Consider the following 18898-nt stretch of genomic DNA (forward strand, 5'->3'; position numbering starts at 1 on the left):
GCCGTGGTATTGTTCTGTGCAGCACAGTGTACTGGCTGGCATGCTGACCCAGAACTCCAACTAATGCTTGGCTAGCAGAAGGGTGATGGCCTTTCCACTCACATAGTGAACAAGTGCTGACAGATGAATGCACTACGAAACTTTAATCACTTTCTCTATTTAAGTCACAATATCTACTGCATAAATGAGAAAAGCACTAGGTCAGAAGACACTCCCAGAACCCATGAATGTAAATACCAGTTGTCCTTAGCCATTTTGACCTAGGAAAGCTGCGTCCAAATACAGACCCACATCACGCAGCAAACACCTTGGCACCAATCTTGGAACAATTATGAATATCCACTAATCTGGTGCAGAATTTCTTCAGCATCCAAAACACTTTGTACCCTCCCATCTTAAATCTGGCGAATGCTGTTTTATGCTATATCTTAATAGGGGAATTTTCCAAAACCTTCAAAGATACTGTTATTAATTACTATTTTAATATATGACAATGCAGTATTAGTAATGAAGTGATAATATTGCTAATATAAATTCCTTATCTTAATTGAGGCAGCAGTGATGGACGGCAGCTTTGGACAGATGTCGAAACTTCATTGAATTGGGCATGAGTCACAGTGAGTGGCAACACTTAATCTGGGAGGACTGTAACACATGATTGATTGCAAATGTGTTATTTGTTCTCACAGATTTGCAACAAGTGACATACTGGCAATGACCAGCAGTTTTAAGACACTGCTGGTGTTGGAATAAATGTCTGCATCTTTTGTCAACCAAGTATTGGCTTCTTACATGCAGTGTTAGTAACTGAGCACTCCTTGTTATTAGTGTCTGTTAAAAGAAAGTGGGTTACTGAATTTAACTCTAAAAATGAATGCATGCAAAAGTAATGATAACATTATTGTTAGAGTAGGTGTTAGTGCACCACTGAATTCCTTTGTTATCTTCTTCAATTGCTTTTCAATTCATACTGAAGCAGTAAACATAGATATTCATTTTTGTACTTATATTCTGATGAGAGGAGACCATATTTAATGTTGACAGTTTTATTAAACACATGATTATTAAGCTAATTTTGTTAATGTTCTTGCTCCAGGGCCTTGGCATGGAGTGATACGATATCCAGCCTGAAGGCGACCTTGCTTGTTTTACCAGTAGTGCGGCAGCTCTGTTCTGACAACAGCCTCACGCCACCAGCTGCAATGCATGTCATGACTTCAGTTCTGCAAGGCTTGCAGATGCACGGCCAACATGACTCAAACCAGGGAGCACTCATAACGCTCGGCCTCCAAGTCTATGAAGTACTGCGGCCAAAATTTCCAGAAATACTCGAGGTTTGATGTTTTACATAATTGTTGTCGAGTAAAGGACCATGTTTTTAGTGTTTCTGCTGGTATTAATTCATGATTTTTATGGAAGAACAGACAGAACTTAGAATATTGATGAGGCTTTTTATGTGACTGCTAGTAAGTTGAGTGATGTTACTTTCCACATATTTATTTGAGTGCTCGCAAATGCGGTTTAATTTGACTACTTCTTCCAGAACTTCAAAACTTCTAGAGCCACCTTTTACTCCAGTACTCCAGCACCTGATAGATGTCACCTGTCTGAACTTAAACTTATCTCCTTCAGTGTTGCCATGTTCAGTGTCAAAATTTATACACAAGTCTGGAGACACCATGGTTTTTCCCCCCGTAAATTGCATTTGGAAGTCAGGGAGGTTTCATTTGAACACCCTGTATGTTGAATAAACATTGTGTTTCTGGAGTGTCATTGGTATAGATTTTGTTGAAGAGGAGAGAAAAGCTTTCTTAAAATCTGTCAAAGCCACACAAAGTGGTAATTCGTGCTCATTACTCTACTCTATATTTTCACTCACAACTTTGAAATAGTCCATTGTGCTGCAGCTACTTTGGAAGCAAGCTTGTTCATTTCTTTTATATGGTATATGATAACCACAGTGGATACCATTCACAATATAGACCCTGTAATACCCACACATATATTAATTACAAAAATGTTAACTACTTCAGGCATTATTATCGTTATCTGCCAATGTGACAGTTTTTCATAAAATCACAACACATTTCCTATTCCATAAATGCAGAAAACTATTTATTTCTGCTATATGAGATTTGAGTTTTCAATGACTATACCCAATTTGATTCAAACTAAAAATTTTAAAATAACAAAACAACATTTTTCTCTGTGTGGCAAAAACACATTCATAGGGGTCTGCGTTGCAAACTGCTTAAACATTCCCACACATGCATGCACACACAAGACTGCATCAAAACAGGAAAACACTCTATCACTGTTAAAAATTGTGAAACTTTGATTGTATAATCAGGTTTTACTATTAATACGAGGTTTGTTAAATAAGTACCTGATCTAAAACCCCCTCTCTTCTTTTGCAAACACCTGATGGATTTGAATCTAGTGCACTTGCGTGAGCCAACTTTGAGCCTTTGCGCTCATGTGTGACTTCTTTCCCACCTGGCCATAGTGTCAGTTGCTGTCAAGCAGCAGTTGACGAAGTACAGCAGAGTCCCACTAATCTGAATACCAGTTATCCAAATGTTCGGTTAATCCAAACATGAAAAATGTTAGTCCAAGTATGTAAGACTGTGCGGTAAACTGCTGTACATACACATTATTTTGATTTACACGTTATAGTAAACATGTATTAGAAAAATTGGCAAGAAAATGTTAGGTTTAAGCAATGCATAACAATGAAAGAAAAGCTGTCAAACATACTAAAATACAGTGCACATTTTATCCCTACTTTTTAGATGCCAGAAACTGAGTTTTGTGGTGTTATGAAGACAGTCTGCTATATGACGCATAGTTGCGCCATTGTCTCGTATACATCAGATCAGCAGGTTGTTGCTCCAAATAATGCAGTGCGAAGTCAAGGGCTTCTGCTTTGTCACTGTGTGGCACCAGCTCTCCTTTGTCGCTTTCAGGCTCATTATCACTTCCATCACAGCAGTCCACTTCTTCCTGGTCTTGAGTCACAGCAGCAACTAAATCAGTGTCAGTAAGGTTCTCCACACATGCCCCATCCGCTGCCATCCACTCATCTACATCTCCTTCACTAGCTTCTTCACATCCAGGTATTGTCTGTATCGTTTGTGGTAGATTTTCCTCTTCATTGTCAACTAGGTTGTCCTGAAAGTCAAGAGATGTCCATAGTTTTCTCCATGATTTTCTCAGAGTATTTTCTGAAATATTCTGCCATTCTTCTTTGGCCCAATAAACAACAGCCTTTACATTGGTCTTTTTTATTTTGTCCACTAAATGAATGCTATAATATTGGATCAGAATTCTTAAAAATTGTTTTCTGTACATCAGTTTTACTGTTTACAGTTCGCCCTGGTCCATCGGCTGTAGAAGTGGTGTAACATTCAGCGGCAAAAACTTCGCCACAATTTCTCCATCACATAATTCCTCAGTGCTAGGGTGAGATGGCACATTATCAATCAAAAGTATTGAACAGGGAGACAAATGATTTTCCTTAGAAAACTGTTGAACAGAGGGAACAAACTGGCAGTGAACAGCTTACCATCCATCCATGGTTTTTTTTCCGGTTGCGATAATATACGAGCAGGGACTTCATGTTGCAGGTTTTAAAAACTCTGGGCCTAGCAGATTTGCCGATCAGCATTAAAGGCAGCTTGTGATTGCCAGCAACGTTGCTGCGCACTAATAAAGTCACATGATCTTTGCATATTTTAAAACCAGGAGCATGGTTGCCTGCCTTTGATGCCAGGCTTTTTGTTGGCACTGCCCTAAAATTAAGGCCAGTCTCGTCAAGCATTATAAATTTGTTGGGAAGAATACTTACTCTCTCTTACCTTTTTTTCAAACTCGCCCAAGTATTCCTTAGCTGCATCACGGTCAGAAGAAAGCTTCTTTCCAGTAGTTGTTAGCTGACGGATTCCATGCCATTTTTTGAATCTGTCCAACCAACTCGTACTCGCACTAAAGGACTCAAAACCATTTATTAACTTGTTCAGATAAACAGCCTTCTCCTGAACCAGTGCTCCACTCAAAGGAGTTTCCCTTTCTCTTTCCTGCATAAACCAAAGGAAAAGAGCTCCAACCACTTTATTGTACTGCGACTGTTTCAAAGTCTGCCAAATTTCGAGTGTTTTCATAGTATGTTTCCATTTACTCATGACAAAAATACATACGCCACTACACCTGAACAAATACAGTACAACTGTTACGCGTGCCAGTGATCGATAACTAACGTAACCAAGCACTTTATGAACCAGCTGGCAGTGCACTGTCCTTAGACACTACAAAGGTCACAGCAATGCACAACAACAAGGGCAGGGAGTGAGAGTGAGTCATTGTTCCCACACCCGTTTGTTACCATGGTGTACCTACTTATCTGCTTGGTATACTTCATTTTAGAAACTCGCCACCATAATTTTGGCTAATCCGAACAAATAAGCAACAAGTGCTTGTAAGTTAGGGGCATATGTATCATGTTGTTGTTGTATTTGTTCTGGTCTTCAGTCCTGAGACTGGTTTGATGCAGCTCTCCATGCTACTCTATCCTGTGCAAGCTTCTTCATCTCCCAGTACCTACTCCAGCCTACATCCTTCTGAATCTGCTTAGTGTATTCATCTCTTGGTCTCCCTTTACGATTTTTACCCTCCACCTTACCCTCCAGTACTAAATTGGTGATCCCTTGATGCCTCAGAACAAGTCCTAACAACCGATCCCTTCTTCTAATTAAGTTGTGCCGCAAACTCCTCCCCAATCCTATTCAATACTTCCTCATTAGTTATGTGATCTACCTAGCTAATCCTCAGCATTCTTCTGTAGCACTACATTTTGAAAGCTTCTATTCTCTTCTTGTTTAAACTATTTATTGTCCATGTTTCACTTCCATACATGGCTACACTCCAAACAAATACTTTCAGAAATGACTTCCTGACACTTAAATCAATACTTGATGTTAACAAATGTCTCTTCTTCAGAAACGTTTTCCTTGCCATTGCCAGTCTACGTTTTATATCCTCCCTACTTCAACCATCATTAGTTATTTTGCTCCCCAAGTAGCAAAACTCCTTTACTACTTTAAGTGTCTCATTTCCTAACCTAATTCCCTCAGCATCAGCCTACGTAATTCAACTACATTCCATTATCCTCATTTTGCTTTTGTTGATGTTCATCTAATATCCTCCTTTCAAGACACAGTCCATTCCGTTCAACTGCTCTTCCAAGTCCTTTGCTGTCTCTGGCAGGATTACAGTGTCATCGGCGAACCTCAAAGTTTTTATTTCTTCTCCATGGATTTTAATACCTACTCCGAACTTTTCTTTTGTTTCCTTTACTGCTTGCTCAATATACAGATTGAATAGCATCGGGGAGAGGCTACAACCCGTCTCACTCCCTTCCCAACCACTGCTTCCCTTTCATGTCCGTCGACTCTAATAACTGGCATCTGCTTTCCGTAAAAATTGTGAATAGCCTTTCGCTCCCTGTATTTTACTTCTGCCAACTTCAGAATTTGTAAGAGAGTATTCCAGTCAACATTGTCAAAAGGTTTCTCTAAGTCTACGAATGCTAGAAACGTAGGTTTGCCTTTCCTAAATCTTTCTTCTAAGATAAGTCGTAAGGGCAGGGCCTCACGTGTGCCAATATTTCTACAGAATCCAAACTGATCTTCCCCGAGGTCTGCTTCTACCAGTTTTTCCATTTGTCCGTAAAGAACTCGCGTTAGTATTTTGCAGCTGTTACTTATTAAACTGATAGTTCGGTAATTTTCACATCTACCAACACCTGCTTTCTTTGGGATTGGAATTATTATATTCTTCTTGAAGTCTGAGGGTATTTCGCCTGTCTCATACATCTTGCTCACCAGAGTTTTGTCAGGACTGGTTCTCCCAAGGCTAATGGAATGTTGTCTACTCCCGGGGCCTTGTTTTGACTTAGGTCTTCCAGTGCTCTGTCGAACTCTTCACGCAGTATCGTATCTCCCATTTCATCTTCATCTACATCCTCTTCCATTTCCATAATATTGTCCTCAAGAACATCGCCCCTGTATAGACTCTCTATATACTCCTTCCAGCTTTCTGCTTTCCCTTCTTTGCTTAGAACTGGGTTTCCATCTGAGCTATTGATATTCATGCAAGTGTTTCTCTTTTCTCCAAAGGTCTCTTTAATTTTCCTGTAGGCAGTTATCTATCTTACCCCTGGTGAGATAAGCCTCTACATCCTTACATTTGTCCTCTGGCCATCCCTGTTTAGCCATTTTGCACTTCCTGTCGATCTCATTTTTGAGACGTTTGTATTCCTTTTAGCCTGCTTCACTTACTGCATTTTTGTACTTTCTCCTTCCATCAATTAAATTCAGTATCTCTTTTATTACCCAGGGAATTCTACTAGCCCTTGTCTTTGTATCTACTTGACCCTCTGCTGCCTTCACTATTTCATCCCTCAAGCGGTTACAGGTGTAGACAGGGCACAACAAACTTTCAGCAGCAAATTGAAAAGTAAGAATGTAAGGAAATCAGTAAAGAGAAAGAAAGTGTTGTTGTTAGGTAGTTCCCATGGAAGAGGTGTTGGCCAACTTTTGCAGGATGAACTAGGATCAGAATACCAGCTCACCAATTTTTTTAAACCTAGTGCTGGTCTGGTGCAGGTGACAGAGGATTTAGGACCACTTTGCAAAGATTTCACTAAGGAAGACATCGTGGTTGTAGTGGGTGGGGCAGGTAACAGTATTGACAGAGATCCTGGGTACAGTATAGAGTGTGACCTGGCAAAGATTGCATCAGCATCGAAGCATACTAGTGTTGAGTTTGTATCTGTTTTTGGGTGCCATGACCGACCTCATTTGAACTCTTCTGTCAAAGAGAGTTAATTTGGAGCTGGAACGGCTGCTTATGTCGGGTGCAGGGTCACACATTGGTGTGGTTCCTGTTGATTCTCTCAGTAAGTGGGATTATACTAGGCATGGCCTTCATCTCAACAGGAAGGGGAAGGGTAAATTGGCTGGGGAAATAGCAGGAAAGTTAAAGGGGGAGGCACTGTCATGAGTGGTAAAATACCAGTGGTTATAGGGTTCAGAAAAGACCCTTTTTTAGGGCAGGGAGGACAGAAAGAAAGCAAAGAGAGGTTAGAACTGAGACAAACCTTAAGTTTGAGAAAGAAATCATAAAACATAATTCCAGCTTATTACATCAGCATAAACAGCTATTGGTTAAGATTTTTCAACAGTCAGCAGATATTATAACTCTACCAAATTTTAAGTCAATGTGAAATGTCAGCTATCTTTATTGCATCAAAATATTCGAGGACTGAGAAATAAAATTAATGAATTAACTATCTGCATAGATGAATTAGCGTCTTCAAACCCAGCTGACATAATCTGCCTCTCTGAACATCATGTGACCACTGGTATAGAACTTTTAAGTGTTACAGGGTTTAGGTTAGCATCTCACTTTTGTAGATCAGAAATGGAGAAAGGAGGAGTTGCCACATTCATTAGGAACTGTCATAAATTTAAGAACATAGATATTCATAAATTTTGCCTAGAACAGCATATGGAAGCATGTGCAACAGAATTAGAATTTCACAAAAAATCCTTCATAATATTAAGTGTATATCGAGCACCTGCAGGTAACTTTAATCTGTTTGTAAACCACCTTGAAGCCGTACTGGCCCATTTAACAACCGAAAACAAAGAAATAGTGGTTGCTGGTGATTTCAGTGTAGATTTCCTTAAAGACTCTCCCAATAAGAACTTATTCGAGTTAGTAACACTATCATTCAACTTAATTCCCACTGTAAAGTTCCCCACTAGGGTAGCCACTTGCTCACAAACAGCCATTGATAATATCTTTATTGAAAAGTCCAATCAACAAAATTATATTACAAAACCAATAGTCAATTGCCTCTCAGACCATGACATGCAGTTCCTTCTGTTAAATGTTAATACTGAACAGGGTATAAAATCTGTTAAATCTGAGCTCAAGAGGGTAATCAATAAGCTAAAAATTGATTATTTTAGGACACTCCTCAGAGACATTCACTGGACTGATGTTTACAGTGCTCATGGCATGAATGAAAAATATAACACTTTTGCTAATAAAGTGCTTACCTTATTCGAACACTGTTTCCCCCCAAAACGTACCAAGGTTAGAGCAAAGTCTACAAAAAAGCCATGGATTACTCAAGGAATAGGGGTATTTTGTAAAACAAAAAGAAAGCTGTATCTGTCAATCCGAAACAGTTCTGATGTTGAAGCTATAGCACATTACAAGAAATAGTGCAAAATATTAAAGATAGTAATTCGGATATCAAAGCAAATATATTACAAGGAAAAGATAGTCATATCAGATAACAAAATAAAGACAATATGGGGTATAGTGAAGGAGGAGACCGGTAGAACCAGACATGAAGAGGAACAAATAGCATTAAGAGTAAATGATACATTGGTGACGGATGTGTATAGTGTTGCAGAACTTTTTAATAAACATTTTATAACTGTTACCGAAAAGATGGGGTTGTCAGGTTTGGTAGATGCTGCTATGGAATACCTCAGACCAGAAATTTCAAGTAACTTCCATAATATGAATTTGACCCTCACTAACCCAACAGAAATAATGTCCATCATAAAATCTTTAAAATCAAAAACATCTAGTGGGTTTGATGAAATATCAACAAAGTTAATTAAAGAATGTGATTCTGAGCTAAGTAACATATTAAGCTATATGTGTAACCAGTCATTTATCAGTCGAATATTTCCTGAATGGCTGAAATATGCTGAAGTTAAGCCACTGTTTAAGAAGGGAGATAAAGAAATAACATCAAATTTCCGTCCAATTTCACTGTTGCCAGCATTCTCAAAAATTTTCGAAAAAGTAATGTACAGTCGGCTTTATATCCATCTTATCTCAAATAACATACTGTCAAAGTCACAGTTTGGATTTCTAAAAGGTTCTGATATTGAGAAGGCTATCTACACTTACAGTGAAAATGTGCTTAATTTATTAGACAAAAAATTGCAGGCAACTGGTATATTTTGTAATCTGTGTAAATCACAATATCCTTTTAAGTAAATTAGAGTATAATAGTGTAACAGGAAATGCTGCAAAATGGTTGAAATCTTATATCTCTGGCAGGAAACAAAGGGTGTTATTAGGAAAAAGACATGTATCAAGCTATCAGGCATCATCCAACTGGGAACTAATTACATGTGGGGTCCCACAAGGTTCCATTTTGGGCCCCTTACCATTTCTTGTGTATATCAACGACCTTTCATCAGTAACATTACCAGATGCCAAGTTCGTTTTGTTTGCCGATGACACAAACATTGCAATAAATAGCAAATCAAGCGTAGTCTTAGAAAGATCAGCTAATAAAATATTTGTGGACATTAATCACTGGTTCCTAGCCAATTCTTTGTCACTAAACTTTGAAAAAACACACTACGTGCAGTTCAGAACTTGTAAGGGATGTCCCACGAGTATATGTCTAACATACGATGACAAGAAGATAGAAGAAGTGGACAGTGTTAAATTCTTGGGATTACAGCTTGATAATAAATTCAACTGGGAGGAGCACACCACAGAACTGCTGAAGCGTCTTAACAAATCTCTGTTTGCAATGCGAATTTTGTCAGACGTAGGGGATATAAAAATGAAAAAGCTGGCATGCTATGCTTACTTTTATTCCATAATGTCATATGGGATTATTTTTTGGGGTAATTCATAAAGCCAAGCTAAAGTTTTCTGGGCACAAAAACGTGCAGTAAGAGTTATATGTGGTGTGAACTCAAGAAGATCCTGCAGAAGCCTGTTTAGGGAACTAAGGATACTAACTACTACTTCCCAATATATTTATTCCTTAATGAAATATGTCATTAAAAATATATCACTTTTTCAAACCAACAGTTCAATTCATGGAAGAAATACTAGAAATAAGAATAATCTTCACAAGGATTTAAAGTCACTTAGTCTTGTACAAAAAGGTGTGCTTTATTCAGGAACACACATTTTCAATAACTTGCCAGCGGCCATAAAAAGCTTAACAACCAATGAAATTCAGTTTAAGAGAAGCCTAAAGGATTTATTGGTGGCCAACTCCTTCTACTCCATTGATCAATTTCAAAGATATATTAAAAACAAAGATTCCAAGACTTACCAAGCGGGAAAGCGCTGGTAGATAGGCACAATGAATAAAACACACACACAGAATTTCGAGCTTTCGCAACCGACGGCTGCTTCGTCAGGAAAGAGGGAAGGAAAAGGAAAGATGAAAGGATGTGGGTTTTAAGGGAGAGGGTAAGGAGTCATTCCAATCCTGGGAGCTGAAAGACTTACCTTAGGGGGAAAAAAGGATAGGTATATACTCGCGCACACACACATATCCATCCATACATACACAGACACAAGCAGACATATATGTCTCCCTTAAAACCCACATCCTTTCATCTTTCCTTTTCGTCCCCTCTTTCCTGACGAAGCAGCCATCGGTTGCGAAAGCTCGAAATTCTGTGTGTGTGTTTGTGTGTTTTATTCATTGTGCCTATCTACCGGCGCTTTCCCGCTTGGTAAGTCTTGGAATCTTTGTTTTTTAATATATTTTTCCCATGTGGAAGTTTCTTTCTATATATATATATATATATAAAAACAAAGATTCCAAGACTTACCAAGCGGGAAAGCGCTGGCAGACAGGCACATGAACAAAACACACACACACAGAATTGCTAGCTTTCGCAACCGATGGTTGCTTCTTCAGGAAGGAGAGGGAAAGACGAAAGGATGTGGGTTTTAAGGAAGAGGGTAAGGAGTCATTCCAATCCCGGGAGCGGAAAGACTTCCCTTGGGGGAAAAAAAGGACAGATGTACACTGGCGCACACACACACACACACATATCCATCCGCACATACACAGACACAAGCTTTCCCGCTTGGTAAGTCTTGGAATCTTTGTTTTTGAATAATATATATATAAAAAATAGAAAGAAACTTCCAAACTTCCACATTGGAAAAATATATTAAAAACAAAGATTCCAAGACTTACCAAGCGGGAAAGCGCCGGCAGACAGGCACATGAACAAAACACACAAACATATATATATATATATATATAAAATCTAACTTCTGCACCATTTCAGTGCAGTAATGTGTTCATTGTAAATAAGCATTATAGTAGTTGTATTACATGTTTATTACCTTATAAATAAATAAAAACTTTTTTTATTTTAAATTCAGTGCACTAGTATTTGTAAAATGACTTTCATATAGTGTTGATTAAAAAATGACGATCATTCCATTAGGGACCTGTGGAATGGTACATTAGCTTATTTGTTTTAGTTGTAAATATTTGTCATGTATTGTTGTTTTTCTGACATGTTCCACACCCTGGAGGATCTCCTCACTACAGATCAATTGAAATGAAAGTAAATCTAATCTAATCTAATCTAAACCTCAAAGCTACCCATTCTTCTTCTACCGTATTTCTTTCCCCCATTCCTGTCAATTGTTCCCTTATGCTCTCCCTGAAACTCTGTATAACCTCTGGTTCTTTCAGTTTATCCACATCCCATCTCCTTAAATTCCCACCGTTTTGCAGTTTCTTCAGTTTTAATCTACAGTTCATAACCAATAGAATGTGGTCAGAGTCCACATCTGCTCCTGGAAATGTCTTACAATTTAAAACCTGCTTCCTAAATCTCTGTTCTACCATTATATAATCTATCTGAAACTTTTTAGTATCTCCAGGGTTCTTCCATGTATACAACCTTCTTTCATGATTCTTGAACCAAGTGTTAGCTATGATTAAGTTATGCTCTGTGCAAAATTCTACCAGGCAGCTTCCCTCTTTCATTTCTTAGCCCCAATCCATATTCACCTACTATGTTTCCTTCTCTTCCTTTTCCTACTGTCGAATTCCAGTCACCCATGACTATTAGATTTTCGTCTCCCTTCACTACCTGAATAATTTCTTTTATCTCATCATGCATTTCATCAATTTCTTCATCATCTGCAGAGCTAGTTGGCATATAAACTTGTGCTAATGTAGTAGGTGTGGGCTTTGTGTCTATCTTGGCCACAATTATGCTTTCACTATGCCGTTTGTAGTAGCTTACCCGCACTCCTATTTATTTATTTATTCATTATTAAACCGACTCCTGCATTACCCCTATTTGATTGTGTATTTATAACCCTGTATTCACCTGACCAAAAGTCTTGTTCCTCCTGTGATCGAACTTCACTAATTCCCACTATATCTAACTTTAACCTATCCATTTCCCTTTTTAAATTTTCCAACCTACCTGCCCGATTAAGGGATCTGACATTCCACGCTCCGATCCGTAAAACGCCAGTTTTCTTTCTCCAGATAACGACGAACTCTTGAGTAGTCCCAGCCTGGAGATCCGAATGGGGGAATATTTTACCGAAGAGGACGCCATCATCATTTAATCATACCATAAGGCTGCATGCCCTTGGGGAAAATGTATCATTATACGTTAAAAAAGCAGGCTAGTACAAAAACAGAATGTGTCTTGATGTGATGGGAAGAAATATTGTATTTCCATCATACTATGAGATTGTAAAATCATTTATATTGTGATATCATTTGGAAACTGATGTGATGTGTGCTCATGGAAAAATATGGCATCTCCTCTGTTATACAGTCACGATCATGAGTATCTTTGAGAGATAATTTGCTGGAATTGCAGTTGTGAACAGGCATTCTTTCTGATTGGATTTGTGAATAAGTACAAGCTCATTACTTCCATGATTTTCTCAACCATTATGTATGAAATGCATCACTAGCTATATAAAAATGAGGAAATTAATAATAGGAAGGAGTTCTTTTCAAACCGTGAATTACTTCTTTGAAGTAACTAGGAGCTGCGCCGTTGGTATATGGGAATTAAGTTGCCTGATCTGTTATATTGCAGAAGCAAATGTCATCTTGGTAATAAATGCAAAGATGTCGATAATAAGATATGAAGAGGATGGTGAAAAAGGTCTTCATACCCGCGACAAAGAGAGAAGACCTAAAGTAATTGCTAGGAATCAATATTGAGCCATTGTGAGTGTCATTGTCAAGAATCCATTCATGTCAATGTCAGCTACAGAAACGAGCAGAAGACTGTATATAAGCAAGACAACTGTCCACAACCTCCTACATGCAGCAGGTTTTGATTATGGAGGTGCAAGAAAATGAAGCAATACATTTTACTATTGAGAATCGTGCATAGCATTCTGTTTCCAGTACCACCCAGATTGCAACGACTTCTGGGAGCTCGTGGTATGGTCCAGTGCAAACTTGGTTTTTTTTCCAGATGAGGCTGGCAGACTATCTTTTTGGAGACTTGATAACACTTTGCAACTCTCAAATCAAATTACTGCTTCTAATTCTTCCTTTGTAATAGATGCACTTGAAAATTCCTGCCATCATTGATACAGACTTTTCCTCTTTTAAAACTGTTTTGTATATGCCATGACCATGTGTCGCAGGCATAGTGATCCACTGGATTAAAAAGAAATGAAGCACTGTTGTAATAAAAATTTTTAATGTACTCACTTTTTTCAATTTTTATGCTGATTATTTCAAATTTAGAATTGGACAGTATTTTGTATTTGCAGCTTAATTTTTAGACCTGTATACTAGGAGCATATTTTCTTTTTCCAGGTAATGACACAAATTCCTAACTGTAATAGTCAAGAGCTCCAAAAGCTTGATGATAAAATAGCTGCTGGCAACCAGAAGGCCAAAAAAGAAGTATTCAAGAAGATCACTAAGCAGGTAAATACATTATTCTGTTACATTACTATCTTAATCTACTACAGGCTCACTGTATTAGAATGTCCACAGCTCATTGTATAGTGGTTAGCATTGTTGTGTCTAGATCGCAGGATCCTAGCTTCGATTGCCAGCCGGGTTGAGAGTTTCTTCACACAGGAACTGAATGTTTGCATTATTGTCCTAATCATTTCATTTCATCTTTGTCATTGTGCAAGTCACTGACGTTGCATCAAATAGAAAGACTTGCACTAGGCTGCCAAACAACCTCAGACAGGTACTCTTTTCCAATAATGCCATACGATCATTTCATTTGTTATAGAATGTTCCACGAGAGTAAAAACTTAATATAACTGTAAAGAGTAAAAACTTAATAGAACTCTAAAGAGTAAAAACTTAATAGAACTCTAAAGAAAAGCTGAATTTAATGATGAAGAGCTAAGAGCTCAGGCCATGTATGTTAAACATAGGTGATGAAGACTCATACCTGGAAAAGTCTTCATGCTTTCTTTATAAAATTGTGCCTCATGAGACTCTGAAGAAGCTAAGCATGCTTCTTACCTCATGGTTTTGTGGCACCTGCAAATTGTCAGTAAACATGCCTGACAGACTAATAGGCTGAATTACATGTAAGTGTCTGTCTGTGTACAGCAAGTAGTATGAAGACATGCTGTTAGGAGATACGCATCACCATACAGAGTACAAGGAAGAAATCTGTAATTCCTTTTCAGTATGTCAGTCCACAAGGCAGTATAAAAGAAGTGTATGGCTGTAAGTAAATGCCTCCATAGGCTAGTGATTACTATTGCTAGATAGAGATGGAAAAGTCACATCTTTAACTTCCATTGTTCTCAGAATTTTATATGTGTAGAACTCACTGCCTTGGTCACAACATTGACTGAGTTCTACAGTTTACTTAGACATCAAAGTCACAGGCCAGCAATATGCCACTGCCACAGTCACCGAATTTTGCTCCTCTCTAGGTACCTCCCACCTCCGGACAGCCCCATACCATCCATAGGCAAATGGAAAACCAGGAAAATTTTAAAGACCTTCCAGTCTCAGATAGAAAAAGCATTACAGTACACCCCTTGTAACAAATTGGTGTCCTCAGAATTGAATTCTTTCATGGCATCCAGGAATGGAGGAGCCATCTTATCACCTTCACCTCAGACCACTGCGGCAAACACTGTTGACATCATAAATCTTCTGAGCAGCAATAGCCACCACCAAATCTACAATAGCCAAAAGCCAGTGTATTACCACAGCGTCTGCAACCGTGGGAATAAACATCTGTTGCCCGTCAGCCCTGGGGACACTGGCATCTGACTGCTAGCACCAGTCTGTGTTCCAGTGGGTAGTTAGAGATTTAGGTGGGACTATTGTTTTAGCGAGACCTTCTGTCTGATTAATGCTAGACAATGTCTTGGCCGTCTACTCTGTTGTCATTGATTATAATTTGCACACTGAGTGACTCCACCACAATTGACTACATTGTATAGAGAAATGAGCCTGTAAAGTCTACATGCAAATAATCGCATTTGCATGTTGCCTTGAGGAGAATACTTCATGTGGATCTGGTTGCTACGCTAAACACTGCTGGGTCCACTTTAGGAAATGAATCCCTGTGTATTTCTGGCTAATAAACAAGGCATCATACCACCATTATAGAAACCCCGGAGTTCCACTATGCTGTAGTAAAAAGCACTTTGTAACAGAGTGTGGGAAAAATCACTATACAACACATGTCATTCTCTGTTGCTATTAGGAGGTTCCCTTATGTGACTGACAACAGTTGATTAAGTGAAAATAAGCCTTGCATGTTGTATCTTTATGAGAGGACTAGCACTGAGGTCAGCCATTTTTCAGCCAAGAAAGGACCTTCCGTAATCCCAGATCTTCTGTTCCCGCTTATCATGCTTGAGGTGCTCCGTAGAAGGTGAGACAACACATTGGTTTGATGATCTACATCTACATACTGCAAACTATTGTGAAGTGTATGGTAGAGGCAACTTCCCATAGTACAGATATTCGGGCTTCTGTCAATTCCATTTGCACACAGGTTGTTAGGTGTGTAAGTACAGATATTGTGATTGGTACCTTAATATGCACCCACTTCATTGTCAGTTGCTTTTTCTCTGCATCTAACAGTCTTCCCACAAATACATAAGAGATAGATCTGTGACAACACTGAGGCACTGCCATACAGATATTTACAAAATTGCATTACATTATTGGTTGAGCACAGGTTTTTTGTTGCAAAAGATTGCATTGTGAGCATGCTGTTTTGGAGAGGCTATTCTCTCTCTCCATCTCCAGGTGCAGTGCTGGTGTGTCACAGTCCATTTCGACATACAAATAAATCTCGCAGTAGCTGCCCCACAACCATTTAACAGAAGACTGGCCAATTGCTTTTATAGCTGGCAACTCATGCCCACCATCCACCACTGTGCTATGTGATGCTGACTGCTGCCTCTCCTGTTTTATTGCTTCAAAACCTGGTTGTGTAGCGTAGCTTATAGCAAAACACTTACTTCCATTACCAAGATTAGTTGTCGCTCACATCCCAGTTGCACATAGTGTAATCTTGTCCTCATAATCCCTGTAAGAGCAAAACATGGACGGTTTTAATAATTCCTAGGTTTGTCACACACACATAGTTCTGGTTCTTGAAACTTTGTAAGTAGTCTTTCACAGGATAGTGCCTGTCTTCAGACCTCTATCAGTTCAGTTTCTTCAGCATTTCCATGACATTTCCCATAGTTTAAACAAACTTGTGACCATTTGTGCTGCCCACATTGTATATTGTTCAGTATCCTCAGTTTTTCGTATTTGGAACTGGTCTCACAACATTTGTTGCATGAATGTTTTTTAACGAGTCTCATTCATACACTGATTGCATTTTCATAGTACCCTAACAATGATCTGAAATCTGCAACCTGCTCTACTTGAGACTGAGTCTGTGTGGTAGTTACATTTCATCCACTTACAAACTGTTACACGCAGCCACTTGTTTCAGTTGACAAATTCCTGTTGTGACTTGTTGATATTGTAGTCTTTTTCATTTTGTAAAGTGCACAGTTTTAAGTTTCTGAACATTTAAAGCATATTTACAGTCTTTTTCACCCCTTTAAAATCTTAATAAGATCCGACTGGAACATTGTGCAGCTTTTTTTGGAAAGTATTTCAGCATAGATAATCACTTCATCTGCAAAAAGATTATAGTAACTTTTAATATTGTCTGCAGGCTCATTAATATATAACATGGGCATTGAGATTTCCAAAACAATTTCCCAAAATAACGCGCTGCATCCTCCTTAACCAAAAATCATCAGTCCAAGCACAAATTTCACTTGACACCCCCATATGAAAAGAAGTGTAGGTGTGATATTGAATCAAATGCTTTTTTTGAAGACAAGAAATACTGTATATATCTGATTGCCTTGACCCAAAACAGTTCAGGATGTCACGTGATAAAAGCACAAGTTGAATTTCACATGATTTAGAGACTATGGCCAGCTGCCTTGTACTGGATCGTATACGACTAAGAATTGAGTAACGGCACCTATATTTGTAGCCTGTCAGCCATTTTACCTGGTAAAGAAGACATATGGTTGATATGTGCAAGTAGAGGTTTGTTGTCGGTTATCTCATGTAAGTATACATGGAATTCATGTGTAGTAAGAATGTGCTACTACCTGCTTTACAGTTTGTGAGTAGTTACTTGGACCAGGTCTAATGTCAAAATATACGCATTAAAGTGCTCTGCTCCATTTTGGTCCTTATGTAACAGAACTGCACAGTATCATAACTGAATACATCTGTTGGCAGGACAGGGGTTTCCCTGGGGAATATGCGAAGAGACAAGGAGCTGAGTGAAGTTCCTGTTTCTGGCTGCTGAATGCTTAGTCAAACTGCAAACAACATGAAAGTTACAAACTTCTTTTGCAGTGTGTTTAATGGATTAATAATCCAGACCACATTAAAAATAAAGAGACTATAATAATTAACCTTTCCCAAGAAGTTCTTTAAGATCCTGAGAACATGACATCTCATCTGTTACTTTCTCATCATGATCCTTTGCAAGTGTTCCATATTTTTCATAACGAACTCTGGATAATGGACTGATTCTTGGAAGAATAGACACATTTGATCTTGCATGTCAACTAAGCTTGTATCAACTTAAATTCTCAGTATGCCCTTGCATATTTTTAGATTTTCAATCTATAATGATCTTTGTTGTTATTATGTTAACGTGTGGAAAAACATGTGAAACACAAGGCAATATTGATCCTACCAGTTATCTTAGAACATATAGTTAAGAAAGGCATACCTATGTTTATAACATTTGTACATTAAGAAAGAACATTTGCTAGAGTTATGTGGGACAGACTCTTCAAAATTCCAAAGGTAGCAAATAGAATACATGGAGCAAAAAAGAAACCTGACTGGAGTTATAAGAGTATTGAAGGACATGAAAGGGAAGCAGTCTTTGGTAAGGGAGTGGGCCAGGGTTGTAGCCTATTCTCAATATTATTTAATCTGTAAACAGAGTAATCAGTAAAGGAACCAAAGAAGAAATTTGGAAACGGAATTAAAAGTTTGTGGTAGTTATGCAGAGGCTTGCCCAGGACGGACTAGTGTGGAGAGCTGCATCAGACCAGTCTTTGGACTGAAGACCACAACATAATATGTTAACAGTTGAAGCAGATATTCTGCTTGTGTCGCAGATGATGAATGAAAATTGAGGAAAAATGAAACGACACTTGTTTAGGATTTTAAGAGTATCTTTCTAACAAGTAACAATAGGTTTTGATTTGTTTGCTGTTAAATAAAGTACAGTGTTATTGATTCCTCTTGAAATGCTTTATGAGGTTCTCAAGTAACTGGCTGTTTTGTCAAGGGAGAAAGAATTGTGTTTTTATTGTACAGAGTGGCACAGTTAAAAGTTGCCGGCCTCCCCTTTGAATGCGAATGCAATATTTTGACATCTGAAATAAGAGTGAACAGCTACAACAATGCAGTAATTGATTGGTAGAATTCGTCTTTCAGCATTTCAGTATATTTCGTCAGTGAAGTTAGAATTAGTTTTTGTGGTCTGCGAAATGAGTT

The 18898-nt window shown here is 38.4% G+C and overlaps 1 protein-coding gene across 3 annotated transcripts in view; it reads left to right on the top strand.

Annotated features, from left to right (window-relative positions):
* Window positions 1-18898, top strand: part of LOC126355073 (exportin-5) — a 205760-nt gene that overhangs the window by 171348 nt on the left and 15514 nt on the right. For all 3 annotated transcript variants that reach the window (XM_050005248.1, XM_050005249.1, XM_050005250.1), the window contains 2 exons: window positions 1097-1334; window positions 13676-13789. In XM_050005248.1, the coding sequence (XP_049861205.1) occupies window positions 1097-1334; window positions 13676-13789 (352 nt within the window). The remainder of the gene's footprint in view (window positions 1-1096; window positions 1335-13675; window positions 13790-18898) is intronic.

This window comes from Schistocerca gregaria, chromosome 3, assembly GCF_023897955.1.
Source record: "Schistocerca gregaria isolate iqSchGreg1 chromosome 3, iqSchGreg1.2, whole genome shotgun sequence".
In the NCBI taxonomy this organism is placed as follows: domain Eukaryota; kingdom Metazoa; phylum Arthropoda; class Insecta; order Orthoptera; family Acrididae; genus Schistocerca; species Schistocerca gregaria.